The sequence below is a fragment of the Carcharhinus amblyrhynchos genome, chromosome 20, assembly GCF_965287045.1.
Source record: "Carcharhinus amblyrhynchos chromosome 20, sCarAmb.v2.hapA, whole genome shotgun sequence".
NCBI classification, from domain to species: domain Eukaryota; kingdom Metazoa; phylum Chordata; class Chondrichthyes; order Carcharhiniformes; family Carcharhinidae; genus Carcharhinus; species Carcharhinus amblyrhynchos.
In genome coordinates, this window is record NC_137343.1 from 3,923,272 (window position 1) to 3,947,916 (window position 24,645).

A 24,645-nucleotide genomic window follows, 5' to 3' on the forward strand; every position below is an offset into this window, starting at 1 on the left:
GAAAGGTTTCAGAGCTCGAAACCCTTTGATATTACACAATTCTTTAATCACTGTTTGTATTTCTTTATATTCTGCCTAATGTTCTGTCCTTACATTCATCTTTGTTGAATATCCTTTTTCAATTTGATACCATCTTTAACTTCTTTAGTTAGCCACGTGACTATAGCTGCGTGTGTTTCCTCCGGGTGCTCCAGTATCCTCTCACAGTCCAAGGACACGCATGTTAGATGGGTCGGCCATGTAACTAAATTGGCCTTTAATGTCCAAAGATGTGTGGGTTAGGTGGATGGGCCATGCTAACTTGCCCCTTAATGTCCAACAATGTGCAGGTTAGATGGATTGGCCATGCTAAATTTCCCCTTAGTCATAGACTCATAGAGATTCACAGCATGGAAACAGACCCTTTGGCCCAACTTGTCCATGCTGCCCTTTTTTTTTAAACCCCTAAGCTAATATCAATTGCCTGCATTTGGCCCATATCCCTCTATACCCATCTTACCCATGTAATTGTCTAAATGCTTTTTAAAAGACAAAATTGTATCCACCTCTACTACTATCTCTGGCAGCTCATTCCAGACACTCACCACCCTGTGTGTGAAAAAATTGCCCCTCTGGACACTTCTGTATCTCTCCCCTCTTACCTTAAACCTGTGCCCTCCAGTTTTAGACTCCCCAATCTTCGGAAAAAGATATTGACTATCCAGCTGATCTGTGCCCCTCATTATTTTATAGACCTCTGTAAGATCACCCCTCAGCCTTCTACACTCCAGAGAAAAAAGTCCCAGCCTATCCAGCCTCTTCTTATAACTCAATCCATCAAGTCCCAGTAGCATCCTAGTAAACCTCTTCTACACCCTTTCGAGTTGAATAATATCCTTTCTATAATAGGGTGACCAGAACTGTACACAGATGTCTGGGTTAGGGGGCTTGATCATGCTAAATTGCCCCTTAGTGCCCAAAGATATGCAGGTTAGGTGGATTGGCCATGCTAAATTTCTCCTTAATGTCCAAAACTGGCTGTGTTGATGGTCATGCTAAATTGCTCCTTATCTTCCCTATAGTTACAAAATCTGTCCATCTTAACCTTGACTGTATTCCATACCCAGATTCCACATTTCCTTGGTGTTGAGAAAACCAAAGGTTCGTGAGTGGAGAAACTCCTCCTCATCTCTGTCTTAAATAAGTGGCACATTATAGAACATAGAACACTACATCACAAACAGGCCCTTCAGCCCACAAGTTGCGCTGATCATAGCCATACCTACTAGGCCATAGAACTACCTGTAACTCCCAATCCCATTAAATCCCATGTACTCATCCAGAAGTCTTTTATCCTGAGACTTATCCCCTATCCCATCTCCTCCACCATGTTAAATTCCACCTCGTAGAGAAGCATGTTCTGGAATTTTGTAGCCCCCACTGGGTGGATTTTCCATGGTGTAGGTGACTCACCATTGGCTGACAGCAGGGTAGGAAGATCCCACCAAAATTTACCACATTTTGGATGGCTCACCCAGAAGATTCCAGTGGCCCCGGAAAATCCCACTCATACTCTGAGTATTTACTCAGTCAAGCCCCACAGTAAGAAGTCTCACAACACCAGGTTAAAGTCCAACAGGTTTATTTGGTAGCAAATGCCACTAGTTTTCAGGGCTTTTCCCCTTTGTCAGGTGAGAGGGAGTTCTGATCACAAACAGGGCATATAAGGACACACATTCAGTTTACAGAAAACTGATGAGAATGCAAGTCTTTACAGCTATTCAAGTCTTAAAGATGCAGACAGTGTGAGTGGAGAGAGCATTAAGCATAGGTTAAAGAGATGTGTATTGTCTCCAGACAGGACAATAAGTGAGATTTTGCAAACCCAGGCAAGTCATGGGGGTTACAGATAGTGCGACATGAACCCAAGATCCCGGTTAAGGCCATCCTCATGTGTGCACAACTTGACTATCAGTTTCTGCTCAGCGACTCTGCGCTGTCGTGTGTCGTGAAGGCTGCCTTGGAGCATAATTGTTCCAATAAGATCACCTCTCATTCTTCTAAACTCCAATGAGCACAGTCCCAACTTGCTCAACCTCTCCCCATAAGGCAAACAGCTTGAACCCAGGACTCAGCCCAATGAACCTTTGCTGCTTCCAATATAAGTATTTCCCTTCTTAAATAAAGAGATCAAAGATGCACACAGCAGTCTGGGTGTGATTCACCAAAACCCAAGACAGTTGGGTGGCACGGTGGCATTGTGGTTAGCACTGCTGCCACAAAGCCAGGGACCTGGGTTCGATTCCTGGCTTAGGTCACTGTCTATATGGAATCTATACATTCTCCTCGTGTCTGCGTGAGTTTCCTCCGGGTGCTCTGGTTTCCTCCCACAGTCCAAAGACGTGCAGGTTGGGTTGACCATGCTGAATTGCCCCTTGCAGCCCGGAGTGCGTAGATTAGCGGGATTAGTGGAATAAATATATGGGATGATGGGAATAGGGCCTGAGTGGGATTGTTGTCAGTTACAGACCCGATGGTCTGAATGGCCTCCTTCACTGTAAGGATTATGTGGATTTAAAATTCTAGTTGTGGCTGTCCGCAGAGAGAACAGAAGGTGTGAATGGCCAAACGCAGAGAAGCTATAAGCTGTGACAGATGGAGATGTGGGGGGAGGGTGGGAAAATGGGACAGGGGTGGAATGTAGAAAAGGGGAAGCGAGGGGAAGAAAATGCAAGGGGAGGGGGATGAAAAAGGAGGAAGAGTGGGAGGGAAGAAAAATGAAGCACATAATTCAGTACATACTCCATCTCCTTTATCGCAATAAAGGGCAATGTTCCATTTTCCTTCATGACTCGCTGTACCTGCACACAGACAATGTGTGACACATCTTCAATGACACATTTTTCCCTTTGTATCACAGCATTCTGCAGTCTGTTGTGGATCTTGTTTGTATCTGGTTTGCTTCATTCATGTAAAGACTTCATTTTAAGATATTTCTGCCAATGCAATTACACTTAAATACTAAGCTTTTAAAGCTAACTTGACCACATTTGAAACTCAGCAGGCATGCTGGGATTAGCTTGAAAAATTGACTGCATTCTTTGAAATTACAATGCTGGCAGAAACAGATTTTTTAAGAACATAAGAACATAAGAAATAGGAGCAGGAGTAGGCCATCCAGCCCTTCGAGCCTGCCCCGCCATTCAATAAGATCATGGCTGATCTGTCGTGGCTCAGTTCCACATTCCCGCCCTCTCCCCATAACCCTTAATCCCCTCTCTTATCAAAAACCCATCAACCCGCGTCTTAAAAATATTTAGCGAGGCAGCCTCCACCACTTCAACGGGCAGAGAATTCCAGAGATTCACCACCCTTTGAGTGAAGAAGTTCCTCCTCAACTCCGTTCTAAACCGCCCCCCCTTTATCTTGAGGCTGTGCCCCCTAGTCCTACTGTCTTTTTTGAGCGGGAAGAGTCTCTCCACCTCTATCCTATCCATCCCATTCATCATCTTATACGTCTCAATGAGATCTCCCCTCATTCTTCTAAACTCCAACGAGTACAAGCCTAGTTTATTCAGCCTCTCCTCATAGCTCAACCCTCTCAACTCCGGTATCAGCCTAGTAAACCTCCTCTGCACTCCCTCCAAGGCCAAAATATCTTTGCGCAGGTGCGGCGCCCAAAACTGCACACAGTACTCCAGCTGCGGCCTCACCAATGCCCTATACAGCTGCAGCAAGACCTCCCTACTTTTATATTCAATCCCCCTCGCTATGAAGGCCAGCATCCCATTCGCCTTCCTGACCACCTGCTGCACCTGCAAGCTGGGTTTTTGCAACTCATGCACAAGGACCCCGAGGTCCCTCTGCACCGTCGCCTGCTGCAGTTTTTCGCCCCATAAGTAATAGTCCTTCCTACCATTCTTCCTACCAAAGTGGACCACCTCGCACTTGCCAACATTAAATTCCATTTGCCAGTTCCTGGCCCATTCGCCCAGCCTATCTAGATCCTTCTGTAGACTCTCCACATCCTCCGCACAATTTGCCGTTCCCCCAATCTTGGTGTCATCAGCAAATTTCGACACCCTACACTCGGTTCCCTCCTCCAGATCATCTATATAAATGGTAAAAAGCTGAGGCCCCAGCACCAACCCCTGGGGCACTCCACTAGTCACCATCCGCCAATCCGAATAGCACCCGTTGACCCCCACTCTCTGCCTCCTACTTGACAACCAATCCTCTATCCACGCTAACACCCTACCCCCAACTCCATGTCCCTCGACCTTCTGCAATAACCTCTTGTGAGGTACTTTGTCAAATGCCTTCTGAAAATCCAGAAAGACCACATCCACCGGCTCTCCTCTATCCACCGCCCTAGACACATCCTCATAGAACTCCAGTAAATTTGTCAGACACGACTTCCCTTTAATGAAACCATGCTGCGTCCGCTCTATCAAGCAATTGCCTTCAAGATGCCTCGCAATTTCCTCCTTAATGACGGATTCTAACATTTTACCCACCACAGACGTTAAACTAACCGGCCTATAATTCCCCGCCTTTTGCCTGGCACCCTTCTTAAACAACGGCGTAACATTAGCTGTTTTCCAATCTTCTGGCACTTCCCCGGAATCCAGCAACGTCTGGAAAATAACCACCAAGGCATCCACTATCACCTCCGCCATTTCTTTCAGAACCCTCGGATGCATTCTATCCGGCCCTGGGGACTTGTCCACAATCAGCCCCTCCAGTCTGTCGAGCACCGCCTCTCTAGTAACAGTAATGTCATTAAGACCCTCCAGTCCTACCACCTTTCCATCACTAACACCCGGCAAATTATTCACGTCCTCCTCCGTGAAGACAGAAACAAAAAAGTTATTCAAGACCTGAGCCATATCCTCATCCCCTACCACTAGGTCCCCTTTCTCATCCTCTAAGGGACCAACGTTCACCCTAGCCAGCCTCTTCCTTTTTATATATTTATAAAAACTCTTGCTATCCTTTTTTATATTAAGCGCTAGCCCAGCTTCATAGTTTCTCCTACCCTCCTTTATCAACTTCTTTGTCAATCTTTGTTGACATTTAAACCTCTCCCAATCCTCTTCTTGCCCACTACTCTTAGCTACTCTAAATTCCTCCGCTTTTAATTTAACACTTTCCTTCACCTCCTTCGTTATCCACGGCTTATTACCTCTCCTCCTACTGTCCTTTTTGACCATCGGAATAAATTTCCGCTGAGCACCAAGAAAGATCTCCTTAAAGATCCTCCACTGCTCCTCAGCAGACCCTCCCTCCAACGCGCTCCCCCAGTCCACATTCGCCAATTCTTCTCTCATCCTACCGTACTCCCCTCTATTCAAACAAAGGACGCGTGTCCGGGAACCCACTTTGTCCTCCTCCATCTGCACCAGAAACTCCACCATACAATGATCACTCTCCCCAAGAGAATCCTTCACCGCAAGGTCCCTAATTCTACCCGCCTCATTACATAGCACGAGATCCAAGATAGCTCTCTCCCTCGTCGGCTCCAACACACACTGTTCGAGGAAACTATCCCGGCAGCATTCCAAGAACTCTTCCTCGAGCCCACCTCGTCCAACATGGGTCGACCAATCAATATGCGGATTGAAATCCCCCATAACTACGGCCGTCCCATTCCTGCACGCCACACTTATTTGCGCGTTAACAGCCCGCCCCACCTCCAGATCATTATTTGGGGGCCTATAGACGACACCCACCAGCGTCTTCCTCCCTTTGCTGTTCCTAATCTCCACCCACAACGATTCCACCCTCTGCTCCTTGGCTCCAATATCATCCCTTGCTACCACCTTGATGCTATCCTTAATCAGCAGAGCTACGCCCCCCCCTTTTCTTTCCTGCCTATCCTTCCTAAACACTTGATAGCCCTGTACATTCAGCTCCCAGTCCCTGTCACCTTGCAGCCACGTCTCTGTAATGGCCACCAGATCGTATCCATTTGTGTCGATCTGCGCCACCAGCTCATCCACTTTATTCCGAATGCTTCGTGCATTCAGATACAGCGCTTTCATCCCAGCCTTCACCTGGACCCTATTTACCGTAACGCCACCAACCATACTCACGCCCCCTACTCCCTCTATTATTGGGACATCCTCGGCCTCTTCCCTTACCTGTACCCTATCCTTAACTTTAGACCTCGTAACGTCACCTACCCTCGCACCCTCCCCCTCCTAATTAGTTTAAAGCCCTGTCTACAGTCCTCTTTACTCGATTCGCCAGCACTCTGGTCCCAGCACAGTTCAGACCAACCCCATCCTGCCCGAACAGGTCCCACCTACCCCAATACTGGTGCCAATGCCCCATAAATTCAAACCCATTCCTCCCACACCAATCCCTGAGCCACCCATTCACTTCCTTAATCCTGTCCACCCTACGCCCGTCTGCACTCGGTTCAGGCAGTAGCCCAGAGATGACCACCTTGTCGGTTCTACTTTTTAATTCCATTCCCAGCTTTTCATACTCCCTCCCCAGATCCTCAGTCCGCATTTTGCTTACGTCGCCGGCACCCACATGTACCACAACGACCGGATTCTCACCCTCCCACTCCAGGTTCCTCTGCAGCCCAGCTGCGACATCCCGGACCCGAGCACCAGGCAGACAAGACCGAAACAAAGCTTTTGATGACCACAGCTGCAAATTGTTTATGAAAGTTAGAGACAGCGCGTACCAAACAACCTCAATATGAGATCATGGAAAACTTAGAATTCTGTATTCAGCTCTATGTCAGTTAGTTCAATCCAGAGTACATTTGGGTCAAGTTTGTTTTCAAGATCAGCACAATACTGGACACAATCCTGCTCCCGTTCCCACAGGTGTGTCCCTGGCCTGCTGCAATGTCATGATGTGGAGTTGCCAGCTTTGGACTGGGGTAAACACAGTAAGAAGTCTCACAACACCAAGTTAAAGTCCAACAGGTTTATTTGGCAGCAAAAGCCAATAGTTTTCGGGCCTCTGACCCTTCATCAGGTGAGTGGGGAGTTCTGATCACAAACAGAGCATATAAAGACACACACAGTTTACAGAATACTGATGAGAATGCGAGTTTTTGCAGCTAATCAAGTCTTAAAGGTGCAGACAGTGTGAGTGGAGAGAGCATTAAGCATAGGTTAAAGAGATGTGTATTGTCTCCAGACAGGACAGTAAGTGAGATTTTGCAAACCCAGGCAAGTCATGAGGGTTACAGATAGTGCGACATGAATCCAAGATCATGGTTGAGACCGTCCTCATGTGTGCGGAACTTGGCTATCAGTCTCTGCTCAGCGACTCTGCGCTGTCGTGTGTCGTGAAGGCCACCTTGGAGAATGCTTACCCAAAGGTCAGTGGCCGAATGCCCGTGACCACTGAAGTGTTCGCCAACAGGAAGGGAACAGTCTTGCCTGATGATTGTCGAGCGATGTTCATTCATCCGTTGTCGTAGTGTCTGCATGGTGTCCCCAATGTACCATGCTTCAGGACATCCTTTCCTGCAGCGTATCAGGTAGACAACGTTGGCCAAGCTGCAAGAGAATATACTGTGTACTTGGTGGATGGTGTTCTCACGTGAGAGGATGGCATCCGTGTCGATGATCCGGCATGTCTTACAGAGGTTGCTGTGGCAGGGTTGTGTGGTGTTGTGGTCACTGTTCTCCTGAAGGCTGGGTAGTTTGCTGTGGACAATGGTCTGTTTGAGGTTGTGCGGTTGTTTGAAGACAGGAAGTGGGGGTGTGGGAATAGGTTGATTGGTCTTGCTAAATTACCCCTTAGTGTCAGGGGGATTAGTAGGGTAAATATGTGGGGTTATGGGGACATGGCCTGGGTGGGATTGCGGTCAGTGTACACTTAATGGGCCGAATGGCCTCCTTCGGCACTGTAGGGATTCTATGATTCTATAGTTTCCAGCTTTCTGTTTTCCTCCTTCATTGAAAAATATCCTGCAAAACTTCAATGATTTAGTGACTTTGTGACTGAAAAAGAAATTGTGTTCAAATCTCGGCCGCACAGTGACACAGTGGGTTAGCATTGCTGTCTCACAGTGCTAGGGACCCGGGTTCAATTCTCGGCTTGAGTCAGTGTCTCAGGAGTCTGCATGTTCTCCTCGTGTCTGTGTGGGTTTCCTCCATGTGCTCTGTTTTCCTCCCACAGTCCAAAAGATGTGCTGGTTAGGGTGCATTGGCCATGCTGAATTCGCCCTCAGTGTAACCCGAAAAGGCGCCGGAGTGTGGAGACTAGGGGATTTTCACAGTAACTTCATTGCAGTGTTAATGTAAGCCTACTTGTAACACTAATAAATATATTATATTAGATGTAAAACTTTGACTTAATATTGAAGAGCTCAGAGTTGAATTACAATACTTTAAATAGCAAATTTTCTCTGTTTTGCTGAGCATCAGATCGCTCTGTGTGTGTCCCAATGGGTGCTGCAGGGGTTAGGGTGCAACATTATCCCAGAATATGGTATCAAATGAATGTTTCTTTGACATTCTATTTTAGTTCCAGCATCCCAACACCTCTCATTTGTTTAATTTACTGATCACTGGTTTTGTTTTAGAAAAGAGTATAAATAGGGGACCTTCCATAGCTGGTGGGCACTGCAGTGGCTGGGGTACAAGACTGATTATTTTTTGATTTATTATTGTCACATGTATTAACAATCAGTGAAAAGTATTGTTTCTTGCACGCTACATAGACAAAGCATACCATACATAGAGAAGGAAAGGAGAGAGTGCAGAATGTAGTGTTACAGTCATAGCTAGGGTGTAGAGAAAGATCAGCTTCAGGTCATTCAAGAATCAGATGGCAGCAGGGAAGAAGCTGTTCTTGAGTCATTTGGTACGTGATCTCAGACTTCTGTATCTTTTTCCCGACGGAAGAAGGTGGAAGAGAGAATGTCCGGGGTGCATGGGGATCCTTAATTATGCTGGCTGCTTTTCCAAGGCAGCGGGAACTGTAGACAGAGTCAATGGATGGGAGGCTGGTTTGTGTGATGGACTGGGCTACGTTCAAGACCGTTTGTAGTTTCTTGTGGTCTTGGGCAGAGCGGGAGCCCATATCAAGCTGTGATACAACCAGAAAGAATGCTTCCTATGGTGTAAAAGTTGGTGAGAGTCGTAGCTGACATGCCAAATTTCCTTAGTCTTCTGAAAAGTATAGGCATTGGAACATTGGACTGCAAAATAAAATTTGAACTTGACTTTTTCTGTGAATTTTTTTTTCCTTTGTTATAGTCACCCTTTAACAGGATATCACTTTAACTTGATGTGCTCTATTTACTTAATTTGAGCTGTTCGCTGCTAATTTACCAAATTAGTTCAAGGTATACTCAAAAGATTGTAAAGGAAAGTTCTGGTGGGTGCCACGAGGGTTGTAAACGCATTATTACCCGCCCCCCACCACCCCCCCCCCCCCCGCCCACTGCCCAAACTGGAAATGGTCTTTAGTTTTCTTTGATTTAGTTACAGTCACATACCAGGACTGTACCTGACCCGCTCCTCATTTTTGACTCATGGGACAGAATTCTCCACTCTCATACACCGGCGCTCCCAGTGAGAATGGAGAACTTGGCACTCAGCCAAATCTCCATTTACAGCAGCGGGACTGGAGAATCCCAGCCGCGGGCAAGGTTGGAGAATTCCAGTGTTTTCTAAAGAGAGTAGAATGAAAGGTTTCTGGGGCGCTGGGGTAGCTGATAGGAAGCAGACAAGCTGAACTCCATAAATAAACCAACTATCAAGAAAGACGATTTGTTTGGATTTTCATACTTCCCTGTCAAGTTCAGAACCCAATTAGCGGCTCACACTCGGAATATTACAGAAGGAGACTCTGGGGAAGTTGCAAGAAAGATTTACAAGGGCAATGATGTCAGAACTGAGAGGTTATAAGAAAGTCTGAACAGGCTGAAGCTTGTTTTATAGGTTACACATAGAGGACGTATTTCCACTTTATGTAGGTCATCAGAGCTAGGGGCCAATAACTAAGAAATATTCCTTGCAAAATCCAATATGGAATTCAGGAGCAATCTTGTCATCTTGTTGAGTGGTGAGACTGTAGAAATTGTTACCCTAGGGAACAGTTGAAGTGAATAGGAAATTGAAAATGGATACGGCTCTTGAGCAATATGAAGGTAACAGGAAAGAGCTGAAACAGGGACTTAGGAAGGCAAGAAAAGGTCTTGAAATGTCAGTTTTTTTATGTGTATATAAGGAGGAAGAGGATAGCGAGTGAAAGGGTAAGTCCACTCAAGGACAGTGGAAGGAATTTGTGTGTGGAGCCAGATGAGGTGAGTGAGGTCCTTAACGAATACTCTGCATCAGTATTCACAAAGGAGGAGGATGTGGTGGATGATGAGTGTAGAAAGGAGGATGCTGACATTCTAGGACATGTAGAGATGAAAAGGGAGGAGGTATTGGAGGTTTTGAAAAACGTTAAGGTGTCCAAGTCCCCAGGGCCAAGTAGGGTCTATCCCAGAATACCGAGAGAGGCGAGGGAAGAAATTGCTGAGGCTTTGGCCAAAATCTTTGCATCTTCTTTAGCCACAGGCGAGATACCAGAGGATTGGAGAGTTCCTCTGTTTAAGAAGGGCAGAAGAGACAATCGGGGAAATTACAGGTACGTCAGCCTTACATCAGTGGTGGGAAAATTATTCTTAGGGACAGGATGTACTCACGTCTAGAAGAGAATTAGCGATAGATAGCTTGGTTTTGTGAAGGGGAGGTTGTGTCTCACAAACTTGATTGAGTTCTTTGAGAAAGTGACAAGAAAAATTGACCCGGGCAGGGCAGTGGATGTTGTGTACATGGATTTTAGTAAAGCCTTTGATAAGGTTACTCATGGCAGGCTGATACAGAAGGTGAAGTTATAAAGACCTGAGGTGAGCTGGTAAGATGGATACAAAACTGGTTTGGGCATAGAAAGCGAGTAGCAGTAGAAGGGTACTTTTCTAACTGAAGGTCTGTAACAAGTGGTGTTCCACACGGATCAGTGCTGAGGCCTCTGTTTGTAATGTACATAAATGGTTTGGGGGAAAATGTAGGTGATCTGATTAGTAAATTTGTAGATGATACAAAAACTGGGGGAGTAGCGGATAATGAGGAGGATTGTCTAAAGATACAGCAGGTTATAAATGGGCTGGAGGCCTGGGCTGAAAGACGGTAGATGGAATTTAACCTGGACAAATGTGAGGTGATGCTATTTGGAAGGTCTACTGCAGAGGGAAAGTATACAGTAAATGGTAATGCTCTTAGAAATATTAGCATACAGGGGGATTTAGATGTGCAAATCCACAGTTCCCTGAAGGTGGCAACTCAGGTTGACAAGGTGGTCAAGAAAGCATATGGCACGATGGCCTTCATCGATCAGGGCATTGAGTATAGGAACTGGAAAATCATGTTGCAGCTGTACATGATTTAGGCCATATTTGGGATATTATGTACAATTCTGGTCACCACACCATGGGGAAGGATATTGGTGCATTGGAAAGGGTGCAAAAGAGATTTACCAGGATGTGGCCTGGTTTGGAGGATATGGACTATGAAGAAAAGTTGAACAACCTTGGATTGTTTTGATTGGAGCGTTGGAGGATGAGGGGGGGAATCTGATAGAGGTTTACAAGATTCTAATCGGCTTAGAACATAGAACATAACAGCGCAAAACAGGCCCTTCGGCCCACGATGTTGCGCCGACCAGTTAAAAAACAATGACCCTCTAACCTAAACCAATCCCTTTCCATCCATAAACCTATCCACAGATCTCTTAAATGCCCCCAAACTAGGCGCATCCACAACTGCAGCAGGCAGGGCATTCCAATCCCTCACCACCCTCTGGGTAAAGAACCTACCCCTGACATCCGTCCTATAACTACCACCCCTTAATTTAAAGCCATGCCCCCTCGTGCTAGCTTTCTCCATCCGAGGAAAAAGGCTATCACTGTCCACCCTATCCAAACCTCTAATCATCTTATATGTTTCAATAAGGTCCCCTCGCAGCCGCCTTCTTTCTAACAAAAACAACCTCAAATCCCTCAGTCTCTCCTCATAGGACCTCCCCTCCATACCAGGCAACATCCTGGTAAACCTCCTCTGCACCCTCTCCAAAGCCTCCACATCCTTCCTATAATGTGGGGACCAGAACTGCACACAATACTCCAAGTGCGGACGCACCAGAGTTTTGTACAGTTGCAACATGATGCTGCGGCTCTTAAATTCAATCCCCCTACCAATAAACGCCAAGACACCGTATGCCTTCCTAACAACCTTATCTACTTGACTCCCAACTTTCAGGGATCTATGTACACATACACCTAGATCCCTCTGTTCATCCACACTATTCAGAGTCCTACCATTAGCCCTATACTCTACACATCCATTATCCTGCTTGGATAGAGTGGAGAGCCAGAGTCTTTTTCCCAGGGTCAAAGGGTCAATTACTTGGGAGCATAGATTGAAAGTGAGAGGGTGAATGTTTAAAGGAGATGTAAGGGGCAAGTTTTTCACACAGAGAGTGGAGAATGCCTGGAACGTGCTGACGGAGGAGGTGGTGGAAGCAGGTTCTATAACAACATTCAAGAGGTAACTAGATCAATACAAAAATAGTTAGGGGAGAGACGGATATGGACCACACAGAGGCAAGAAAATATTAGATTAGAGAGGCAACTGTGTCAGCACAGACTTGGTGGGCTGAAAGGCCTGTTTCTGTGCTATATTGCTCTTTGTTCTTTGTTCTTTAAGAGGAGGATGGATAATCACATGATGGAAGGAAATGTGGATAAGCTGAGATGAAAAGGGACAAAAACAGAAAATGCTGGAAAATCTCAGCAGGTCTGACAGCGTCTGTGGAGAGAGAATAGAGCCAACGCTTCGAGTCTGGATGACCCATTTTCCAGCATTTTCTGTTTTTGTTTTGGATTCTGATATCTGTAGTATTTTGTTTTTATTTGAGATGAAGTGGAGGCTCGAGTGGAGCAGAAACCCGTACGGATTAGTTGGGTTTGCTTCCTGTCATCCTGTGTCAACACTTTTCATTGAAGTTGTGTCTATAACACTTGAGATGCTGGGACGACCATAGAAAAAAAATCAGGTGAAACGTGGGGAGGGAGAGTGTTGGCTGCTGAAGGCAGGAGTTTTTGTTTGAGTCTAAAATGATTGGCATCCAGCCTCCCCCCCCCACCGATTGACTCTGTCTACACTTCTCGCTGCCTTGGAAAAGCAGCCAGCATAATTAAGGACCCCACACACCCCGGACATTCTCTCTTCCACCTTCTTCCATCGGGAAAAAGTCACAAAAGTCTGAGGTCCCGTACCGACTGACTCAAGAACAGCTTCTTCCCTGCTGCTGTCAGACTTTTGAATGAACCTACCTCACATTAAATTGATCTTTCTATACACCCTAGATATGAATGTAACACTACATCCTGCACTCTCTTCTTTCCTTCTCTATGAACGGTATGTTTTGTCTGTATAGTGCACAAGAAACAATACTTTTCACTGTATGCAAATACATGTGACAATAATAAATCAAATCAAATCAATTTGCTGAGAGCTGCTCCACTCCGCAGCTTGGTGTCAGCTGGGTCTTGGCCACACAGCTGCTGCTGGTGTGGGAGAAACTCTGAGGAAATTCAAGAGTCAGGTATTTAATGTGAAACAGAGAGAGATAATGTCAGAGAACTTGGGCAGTTCAGGCAGAATCAATGCTGCAAAATCTATCTTCCTGTATTTATTCTGTCAGACTCACATCGATACTCAACACAGTGCCTTCAATTTGTCCAAAACGTGAAAGAATCGTTAGTAATTGTCCAGCTGCCACGTTGCAATCTCCCTGCAAATGATCCAAATACTTTGAAACAACCACTCCTGGATTCACTCCTTTCTCAACCCATAATGCTGACTCAGTCCCAGCAATGGCACAGTGGTTAGCACTACTGCTTCACAGCACCAGGGACTCGGGTTCAATTCCTGGTTTGGGTCACTGTCTGTGTGGAGCTTGCATGTTCTCTCCATGTCTGTGTGGGTTTCCTCCGGGTGCTCCGGTTTTCTCCCACATTCCCAAAAACGTGCTGGTTGGGTGCATTGACCCGAATAGGCACCGAACTGTGGTGACTAGGGGAATTTCACAGTGACTTCATTGCAGTGTTAATGTAAGCCTTACTTGTGACTAATACATTAACTTTGACCTGTGTTGCTCTAAATTGCAGTTAGGCAATAGAAATCATAAATGCATGACAATGGCAAAAGTGTTTTCACATAAATGGACTCATTTTAGTTGAAAACATTTCACACACAATCCAGATAAAGGTATTCCATATACATATATTTAATGCAGAAACATCTACCACCATCTTCCTTCAACAGCACCTTCCAAACCCATTACTGCTTATATCTAGAAACACAACGGCAGCAGATACCTGGAAACACCACCACCTGGAGGTTCCCCTCCAAGCCACTCACCATCCTGACTTGGAAATATATCATCTTTCATTGTCGCTGGGTCAAAATCCTGCACCTCCCTCCCTAACAACACTGTGGGTGTACCAACACCACAGGGACTGCAGCAATTGAAGAAGGCAGCTTACTACCACCTTCTCAAGGGGCAATTAGGGATGGGCAATAAATGCTGGCCTGGGCAACATCAGGTGAAAGAACAAGAAGTTCAGTAGCTGTGGAGTAAAGCACTCAGGATTACGACTCGCCTTCATTCACTGTCTTCCTTACTGTTCAGGTGGCACGGTAGCGCAGTGGTTAGCACTGCTGCTTCACAGCTCCAGGGACCTGGGTTCGATTCCTGGTTCGGGTCACTGTCTGTGTGGAGTTTGCACGTTCTCCCCGTGTCTGTGTGGGTTTCCTCCCACAGTCCAAGGACATGCAGGTTAGGTTGATTGGCCATACTAAAATTGCCCCTTAGTGTCCTGAGATGCTTAGGTTAGATGGATTAGTGGGTAAATATGTAGGGATATGGGTTTAGGGCCTGTGTGGGGTTGTGGTCAGTGCAGACCCGATGGGCCGAAGGGCCTGTGTCTGCACTGTAGGGCTCTATTGTTCTATGATTCAAATCTGCGAAAAGGTTGCACCTTGAATCCCTATTGTGCAGAAAGCATCCCACCCAGACCCTCCCCTCCACCCCATTCCCGTAACCCTGGTCAGGTGACTAACGACGCTATCTATTACTCATTAATTTATTTGCTGATCAGAAGTGTAATTAACTAAATGTGGATCCCCAGTTCACCACATGTGGATCAGTGGCTGGTGTATTCGGACAGGCACTATCACAGTCTCATTGGATATTCTTGTTCCCTAAGCTTCCATCCTTCACACAAGATGCCCCACAGGATACAAGGTAAATGTTTGGACTGTAAGAGCAATTCGCTGCAAATTGACCTCAGCAGATACCTGACAATTTGCTGAACAAAAGCAATTGGATAAATTGCTAATCATAACTTCAAGATAATGGAACTCCCCCTCTGAACTGTGTTAAATTGTTACCTTTTCTAATTCCACAGGAGTGGCTGACTAAGTTTGGATACCTGCCTCCTCCGGATCCTGTTACTGGGCAACTTCAAACACAAGAAGCTTTAACAAAGGCCATTAAAGCAATGCAGAAATTCGGGGGCCTTGAGATTAATGGAGTAATGGGTACGTGCTAATCCTTTTCAATTATATTGTCCAATTACAGCTTGAGCATGTCTATTTAATTATAGTATCATCAAGCGTGTATTTCTTGCTATTGGAGTCTGCATGTTCTCCCCGTGTCTGCGTGGGTTTCCTCTGAGTGCTCCGATTCCTCCCACAGTCCGAAAAAGTGCTGGTTAGGTGCATTGGCCGTGCTAAATTCTCCCTCAGTGTACCCGAACAGGTGCCGGAGTGTGGCGACTAGGGGATTTTCACAGTAACTTCATTACAATGTGAATGTAAGCCCACTTGTGACAAAGAAATAAACTTTAAACTTTAACTAGTTTCCAAATATGAGTATGATAGTTCTATGTCTAACCAATGGTACATCAACCTCCCATGTCCTCCTATATTCATTGTTCCTTGGTCATAACCAACACTGACAAGCTGTATGTGCGTAATTCAATGGAGTTCTTGTGTGTATCTGGGCACCTGAGGCCTCCCTTGTAACTGAGCAGCACAACGGCACAGCAGTTAGCACCGCTGTCTCACAGTGCTAGGGACCCGGGTTCAATTCCGCCTCTGGCAACTGTCTGTGTGGAGTTTGCACGTTCTCCTCGTGTCTGCGTGGGTTTCCCCCAGGTGCTCTGGTTTCCTCCCACAGTCCAAAGATGTGCAGGTTACGTTGATTGGTCATGCTGAATGATCCCTTAGTGTAAGGGGATTAGTAGGGTAAACACATGGGGCTGAGGGGATAAGATCTTGATAAGATGCTGTTCCAGAGAGTGGATGCAGGCCGAATGGCCTGTTTCTGCATTGTAGAGATTCTATGATTCAATTAGGAGTTTAACCCTTATCTGTGTCTGCTTAGAAGTGCAGCCTGTTGTTTCTGCTGGGTTTTTCTGTGTGCCTGAGTATCGCGATTTGCAGCTTGTGTGAGTTTAAAATTGGTTTGATGATTAGCCCCTCTAATCTTTTCCCGTGTGTTTAGATCATTAGACCTCTGGATTACTAACTCAATATTGTGAAACTTATGCTCATCTTCACATCAGATTGCAGTTGGAAATGGACAGATTGGTGCTTTAAGACCTGATAGAAGTCCTTTAACTACTTAGAAAAAACATTCATGGGATGTGGGTATCGCTGGCTTGGCTGGCATTTATTAACCAAGGTGGGTAAATTGATGAATGAGCTGGCAATGTGGAGAGATGTTTCCATTTGTGACAGTATCAAAAACTAGGGACCATAAGGACAAGATGAATCCATTATGGAAAAGAAGGAGAAATTTCTTTGCTCAGAGAGTGGTTAGAACCCTGCTTCCCAACTGTCTTCCCACTGGGACCCTAATTTTAATGCTTAAACACGGAGAGTGGGAAGGGTTGGTTGTTTGGTTGTTGAGTGGGGTCACGGGAGTTGTTGAGTGAGAGGGTTGCAGGGGGGATGTGGGGGAAAGTTGTTGCTGATGGTCTGGTCCACACCATTTTAAATACTCCGATGAGGCCCTGGAGATAATAATTGTGCACCGTGTAATGGACTCTCAGTCCAGATCCCAGGACTATCCCATCAGAGTCAACAGTCAACGTTGCTTCTGGATGAGGTCGTAACCCCAAATAAACATCCTACGACCCCCATTGGAAACCCCGCGCTCAGAATGTTGAACTCACCACTACAGGGAGCAGTTGAGCAAAAAAGCTTAGGAGCTTTCCAAAGGAAACTAGATGAGGACATGAGAGAAAAGGGGCCAGAAAGATATGTGGACAGACTGAGATTGAGCAGATAGAATGGGATGTGAAGCATAAAGACCAGCATGGATTAGGTGGGCTGAATGGCCTATTTCTGTGCTGTTTATTCTAGTAAAAAGTCTGACAACACCAGGTTTTAGTCCAACCTATTTATTTGATAATATACTCACTAGCTTTCGGGGTTACCCCCTTCGTCAGGTGAAGGGGGTAACCCCGAAAGCTAGTGAGTATATTATCAAATAAATAGGTTGGACTAAAACCTGGTGTTGTCAGACTTTTTACTGTGTTTACGCCAGTCCAACGCCGGCATACCCACATCATGACTGTTTATTCTAAGCATCCACCTTGTGAAGTTGGAAGTGTTATGGTTCAGGTCAGAAACTCCAAAGTGTTTTATGGAGCCTGTCTGGATCATAAGTTTTGCATTTTGAATTTGGCTAGGATAAGCATTGGATGGTTCACTTCAGGTATGATTCACATGACCCACTAGGGAGCTTTTATCAAACAAGTTTATTTACGAATATAGTTAACATGTATAGAAAGAAAATTAGCAATAACTTTTATTAATTACAAACAAAAACAAAACAGCTATAATAATGTATAACTCTTAACAAATCCTTAAAATGATCCAAGCATCGTGCGGCCCAGTTGCAAAGCGATTAGCACAGTTGCCTCACAGACCCAGGTTCTTTTCCTGACCCGGGTCACTATCTATGTGGACTTTGCACATTCTCCCTGTGGCTTCGTGGGTTTCCTCTGGGTGCTCGGGTTTCCTCTCACACTCCAAAGATGTGTGGGTTAAGTGGATTAACCATGCTAAATTGCCCCTTAATGTCAGGGGGACTAACAGGGTAAATGAATGGGGCTAAGGGGATAGGGCCTGAGTGGGCTTATGGTTCACGCAGATCTGGTGCAGAAAATGGCCTTCTTCTGCATTGTAAGGATTCTATGATTCCATGGTTTAATCAAACCAAAACTTTCTTCAGATAAAACCCTTTCCACAGTCTATCACAACAAAGACTAATGTTCACGTGATACTGGAATTAAGTCCTTTGGTTGAATGGTGCAGTACTGTTGATACATTCAGAACAGTTTGAAGTCAGAATAGCTTCCCATAACACCAGGGAAACTCTCTGATCAAGCCACCAATGGCAGATATTCCACACCAGGAAGAATTTCGGCTACTCGGCAGAATTTCTGAAAGAGAGAGAGAGAGAGACGCTGTTTTCAGTCTGATGTCCACTCCCTTCTAAACTACAACCTATAGCTCAGAACTGAAAAAGGACAAGTTCCTGTCACCTGACCTGCAAATATTCCTCCTCCTGACAATGCAGAGTCTTAAAAATAACTCCCAAAGTAAAAATAAACAAACCCCATTCAAACCACTGAAGGAATAATAACAGGGGCTCCTAGTGGACAACCCAGTGCCAATGACATCAGCTGAGGCTGTGAGCTACAAAGAACATAACTAAAAAAGAACTCTTAAAGGTCACTAACATTGCAGAAATCATTAGTAATTCATAGAATCCAATTTCAAACATCAGATTGTGTTGCATATCCATATTCGCAGTGTTTTAACTATAAGACCCTAAGACATAGGAGCAGAATTAGGCCACTCGGCCCATCAAGTCTACTCTGCCGCCATTCAATCATGGCTGATATTTTTCTCATCCCCATTCTCCTGCCTTTTCCCCATAACCCCTGATCCCATTATTAATCAAGAACCTACCTATCTCTGTCTTAAAGACACTCAGTGACCTGGCCTCCACAGCCTTCTGTGGCAAAGAGCTCCACAGATTCACCACTCTCTAGCTGAAGAAATTCCTTCTCACCTATGGTCCTATAATAAAAAATCTTTTTATGTTTCAAAAACATTGACCGGGATTCTCTGACCTCGCCCATGGCTGGGATTCTCCAGTCCCACCGCAGTGAACAGAGAATTGACTGAGCGCCAGGTTCTCCATTCTTGCTGGCAGTAACAGTAGGGTGTGAACGTCCAGAGAATTCCAGCCTTGATTTTTGCCACCTAATCTTCCCATTCCCTTTCCCCCTTCATTCCTCTATCTCTTTATTCCTGTTGCCATTCCCCTCCCCTTCCTCTTCTCATCTCTCTTCCTTCCCCCATCCATTTTTCTCCTCCTTCTCTATGCAGAGCCTTGCAGGTCAATAGGAGGCCATTCAGCCCATCAAGCCAGTGTCACCATCCTTCATCCTTTTGATGAGCGGAGATACCATTAGGGAGAAGCAAAAATGGAAACTTTCAGTGAAAGCTTCACCAAAGTTCTTCAAAAGACTATCTTAACTGCTCAGTTCTTTAGAATCAGTGCAGAAAGAGGCCCTTCGAGTCTGCACCGAACGCAATCCCACCCAGGCCCTACCCCCATATCATACCCACTAATCCCTCTAACCTACACATCCCAGGACACTAAGGGGCAATTTCTTAGCACAGCCAATCAACCTAACCCACACATCTTTGGACTGTGGGAGGAAACCCACACAGATGCGAGGAAAATGTGCAAACTCCACACAGACGGTGACCCAAGCTGGGAATCGAACCCAGGATCCTGGAGCTGTGAAGCAGCAGTGCTAACCACTGTGCTACCGTGCCACCCAATTCAGTCCCTGTGTGAAAAGGAAATGGATTTGTTTGAATTGTAGACCAAGCTACGCTGGCACTCATGAAGACACCTCGTTGCTCACTGCCTGATATCGCTGAACCAGAAAAAAACAGGAGAAAGAGATCTGCCCAACTTGGAACTAAATGGAATAAAAGAAATATATCCTGGAGGTAATCGTCAATCATTTAATTGCATCGTCATATTTGAGGTTATTAATGGATAGTTGTGATAAGATGAAAGCTGGTTCAGTTAATCTGATGTAAAATTTATTGGCAATAGCACTTTAGAAACAAGGCTACTTGCTTTGGGGAAATGTAATATTTTTAAGTGCTATAAATAATTTCACTCTTTTTTTATTACAAATGACGCTTGTCCAGGTACATGCTTTGCTTCTCTTCCACTTAATCAGGTCTCTTTCTGCCCCTAAGTCATTTGGAAACATCAATTTAAAATGCTCTCTCCAGGGTCGGGTGCTGGCAGGTTTTTGGAATTTTTTTTCGTTGGGTGTCATGGTGACACAGTGGTTAGCACTGCTGCCTCACAGCGCCAGGGACCCAGGTTCAATTCCGGCCTCGGTCTGTGTGGAGTTTGCACATTTTCCCCGTGTCTGCATGGATTTCCTCCGGGTGCTCGGGTTTCCTTCCACAGTCCAAAAATGTGCAGGTTAGGTGGATTGACCATGCTAAATTGCCCCTTAGTGTCCCAATATGTATAGGTTAAGAGGTTAGAGGGGAAAGTATATATGGCGTTATAGGTATGGGGCCTGGGTGGGATGCTTTGTCAGAGATTTGGTGCAGATTTGTTGGGACGAATGGCCTCCTTCTGCATTGTAGGAATTTTATGAATTAGGGGGGCACAGAGAGCTCAGAAGGTTATCATACAGGAGGAGGCTGGATTTATCTGGGGCAGCACAGTGGTTAGCACTGCTGCCTCACAGTACCAGGGACCCGGGGTTCAATTTCTGGCTTGGGTCACTGTCTGTGCGGAATTTGCATGTTCTCCCCATGTCTGCGTGGGTTTCATCCGGTTTTTTTTTCCCACAGTTGGAAAGACGTTCTCATTGGAACAAGGGAGGTTGAGGGCCAACCTGATAGAAGTTTACAAGATTACTAGGGGCATGGACAGAGTGGATAGTCAGAAGCTTTTTCCCAGGGTGGAAGAGTCAATTACTAGCGAGCACGGGTTTAAGATGCAAGGGGTAAGGTTTAAAGGAGATGTACAGGGAAGGTTTTTACAAGGAGGGCGGTGGGTGCCTGGAACTCGCTGCCAGTGAAGGTAATGGAAACAGATACAATAATGACATTTAAGTTTTGACAAATACATGAACAGGATGGGAATAGAGGGATACGGTCCATGGAGGGGAGGGAGTTTTAGTTCAGTCGGGTAATATGGTCGGTGCAGGCTTGGAGGGCCGAGAGAGCCTGTTCCTGTGCTGTAATTTTCTTTGTTCTTTGTATGCACTGGTTAGGGTGCTTTGGCTGTTCTAAATTCTCCCTCAGTGTACCTGAACAGGCGCCGGAGTGTGGCATGTAGAGGATTTTCACAGTAACTTCATTGCAGTGTTAATGTAAGCCTACTTGTGACACTAATAAACAAACTTAAAATTTATCTGGACTGCACAGAAGGTGAAATTAAAGAAACTACTCGCACAGCCCATTGCTGCACGTTTTAGCCGCCATTGATATATCCTGAGTTTTATTTGCTTGTTGGCAGAATTTGGGAATATTCACAAAGCCCAAAAGCGAGGAGATCATTTCTTGAATATAGGGTGTGAGATCAGAGTGCTGGTTTCTGTATTGAGTTATGATATTCTTTGATCAATTCCCTAGCACCCTGAAGAGCAAGATGCATCAATCTTCACCGCAATAAATATTGATGAATGACTGCCTCATAACAAACGAGGAACTGTCCTGTTGTTAGCTGCAGTTCTTTTACTGATTAAACTTCCAGGTTTAATATCAGACAACAACACCCTTTAATGAATGTCAAAGAGGTAACTGACAGCCGAGGCTTCTGTAGAAGGAATGAAAAAAGGCAATCAAGTTTTTATCCCAGCCTGGGTTTTCATAGAGTCATAGAACCCTACAGTACAGAAAGAGACCCTTTGGCCCATCGAGTCTGCACTGATCACTATCCCACCCAGGCCCTACCCCCCACATCCCTACATATTTTACCCGCTAATCCCCCTAACCTACGCATCCCAGGACACTAAGAAGCAATTTAGCATGGCCAATCAACCTAACCCGCACATCTTTGGACTGTTGAAGGAAACCGGAGCACCCGGAGGAAACCCATGCAGACACGAGGAGAATGTGCAAACTCCACACAGACAGTGACCCGAGCCAGGAATCAAACCCACGTCCCTGGAGCTGTGAAGCAGCAGTGCTAACCACTGTGCTACCATGTTTTAACCCACATTATTTGGCAGCAGGCAGTTCAATCCCTTGGGCCTGTTGACCACCATTCAATTAGAACACAGGGGAGGCGATGGCCTAGTGGTATTATTGTTCGACTATTAATCCAGAAACTAAGTTAATGTTCTGGGGACCTGGGTTCGAACCCACCATGGCAGATGGTGGAATTTGAATTCAATAAAAATATATCTGGAATTAAAAATCTACTGATAACCATGAAACCATTGTCGATTGTCAGAAAAACCCATCTGGTTCACTAATGTCCTTTTAGGGAAGGAAATCTGCCGTCCTTACCTGGTCTGGCCTACATGTGACTCCAGAGTGCAGCAGGCGACGGTGCAGAGGGACCTCGGGGTCCTTGTGCATGAGTCGCAAAAACCCAGCTTGCAGGTGCAGCAGGTGGTCAGGAAGGCGAATGGGATGCTGGCCTTCATAGCGAGGGGGATTGAATATAAAAGTAGGGAGGTCTTGCTGCAGCTGTATAGGGCATTGGTGAGGCCGCAGCTGGAGTACTGTGTGCAGTTTTGGGCGCCGCACCTGCGCAAGGATATTTTGGCCCTGGAGGGAGTGCAGAGGAGGTTTACTAGGCTGATACCGGAGTTGAGGGGATTGAGCTATGAGGAGAGGCTGAATAAACTAGGCTTGTACTCGTTAGAGTTTAGAAGAATGAGGGGAGATCTCATTGAGACGTATAAGATGATGAATGGGATGGATAGGATAGAGGTGGAGAGACTCTTCCCGCTCAAAAAAGACAGTAGGACTAGGGGGCACAGCCTCAAGATAAAGGGGGGGCGGTTTAGAACGGAGTTGAGGAGGAACTTCTTCACTCAAAGGGTGGTGAATCTCTGGAATTCTCTGCCCGTTGAAGTGGTGGAGGCTGCCTCGCTAAATATTTTTAAGACGCGGGTTGATGGGTTCTTGATAAGAGAGGGGATTAAGGGTTATGGGGAGAGGGCGGGAAAGTGGAACTGAGCCACGACAGATCAGCCATGATCTTATTGAATGGCGGGGCAGGCTCGAAGGGCTAGATGGCCTACTCCTGCTCCTATTTCTTATGTTCTTATGTGATTGACTCTCAACTGCCCTCCAAGTGTGACTAGGGGTAGGCAATAGATGCTGGACATCCAGTGAAACCCGTGTCCCATGAATGAATTTTAAAAAATGCTTGATCTGTAATTCAATCTGTTTCCCCACCTTTGCTCCTTATCCCTTGGTATCTTCACCCAATAAAAATCTATCCGTCAGTCAGACACAGTCGATGCCCCAGACTTAACAGAGTGTGTTCCAAATTTTCCACTACATTTTTTTGTGCTTCCTGATGGTTTGGCTGTAATCCATAGGGTGGCACAGTAGTTAGCACTGCTGTCTCACAGTGCCAGGATCCTGGGTTCAATTCCAGCCTCGGGTCACTGTCTGTGTGGAGTTTACACATTCTCCCTGTGTCTGTGTGGGTTTCCTCCAGGTGCTCAAGTTTCCTCCCACAGTCTGAAAGATGTGACGGGGTAGGTTGATTGAAGATGCTAAATTGCCCCTAAGTGACGGGGGGGTTAGCAGGATAAATATGTGGGACTATGGAGATAGGGCCTGGGTGGGATTGTGGTTGGTGTAGACTCAATGGGCCGAATGGCTTCCTTTTGCACTGTAGGATTCTATGATATGTTTCTGCCCACTGGACCCAAACTGGCCCCATGAGAGGAGGAAGTTTCCGTGATTGGGTGAAATGTATTTCCCTCTAGTCTTACCCAATTAGAGAAATGTCCTCTTCTTGTTTAACTTTTCATTATGAAGGAGCTCAGTTAAAGGAAACGTAAAGAGAAATATTTCTGCCTCCTGGCTCTTGACTCAGAATAGCCAACATATCCTGGAGGGCTGGGAACCCCCTGGAGTTTTATCCACCGGTTCTCTATACAACCTTCACACAACCGGTAAATGCCAAAAATGCCAAAGGCATTGCGAGTCAGTGGTTCGAGTCCGGAATGAGTAGGGGGAGGAGGCAGGTTCTGAAAGGGAATTAGACAAACACCAGAAGGGACAAAGTGTAGCAGAGCGCAATAGAAATGGCATTCAGCGACTTGACCTTCAGGGAGCTAGCACAGATATGATGGGCTGAATGGACTTCTCCTGTGCTGAAACAATTCTGTGATTTTCTGCATGTTCTCCCAGGCAGGGACTGATGCACAGATTCACTGAGAAAGACGGAGAGAGATAGAGAGAGAGAGCATTCACAGCTAAACACAATCGCTCCTCACCTGGTGCCCAGACATGTGCCTCTCTCGATTCA

General features: G+C 45.8%; 1 protein-coding gene across 1 annotated transcript in view; it reads left to right on the forward strand.

Annotated features, from left to right (window-relative positions):
• The window catches only part of mmp17a (matrix metallopeptidase 17a), a 107,958-nt gene that overhangs the window by 45,769 nt on the left and 37,544 nt on the right, over positions 1-24,645 (forward strand). Inside the window, exons 2-3 of the mRNA XM_080207987.1 lie at positions 15,482-15,614; positions 19,991-20,120. Coding sequence (XP_080064113.1) covers positions 15,482-15,614; positions 19,991-20,120 — 263 coding nt within the window. The remainder of the gene's footprint in view (positions 1-15,481; positions 15,615-19,990; positions 20,121-24,645) is intronic.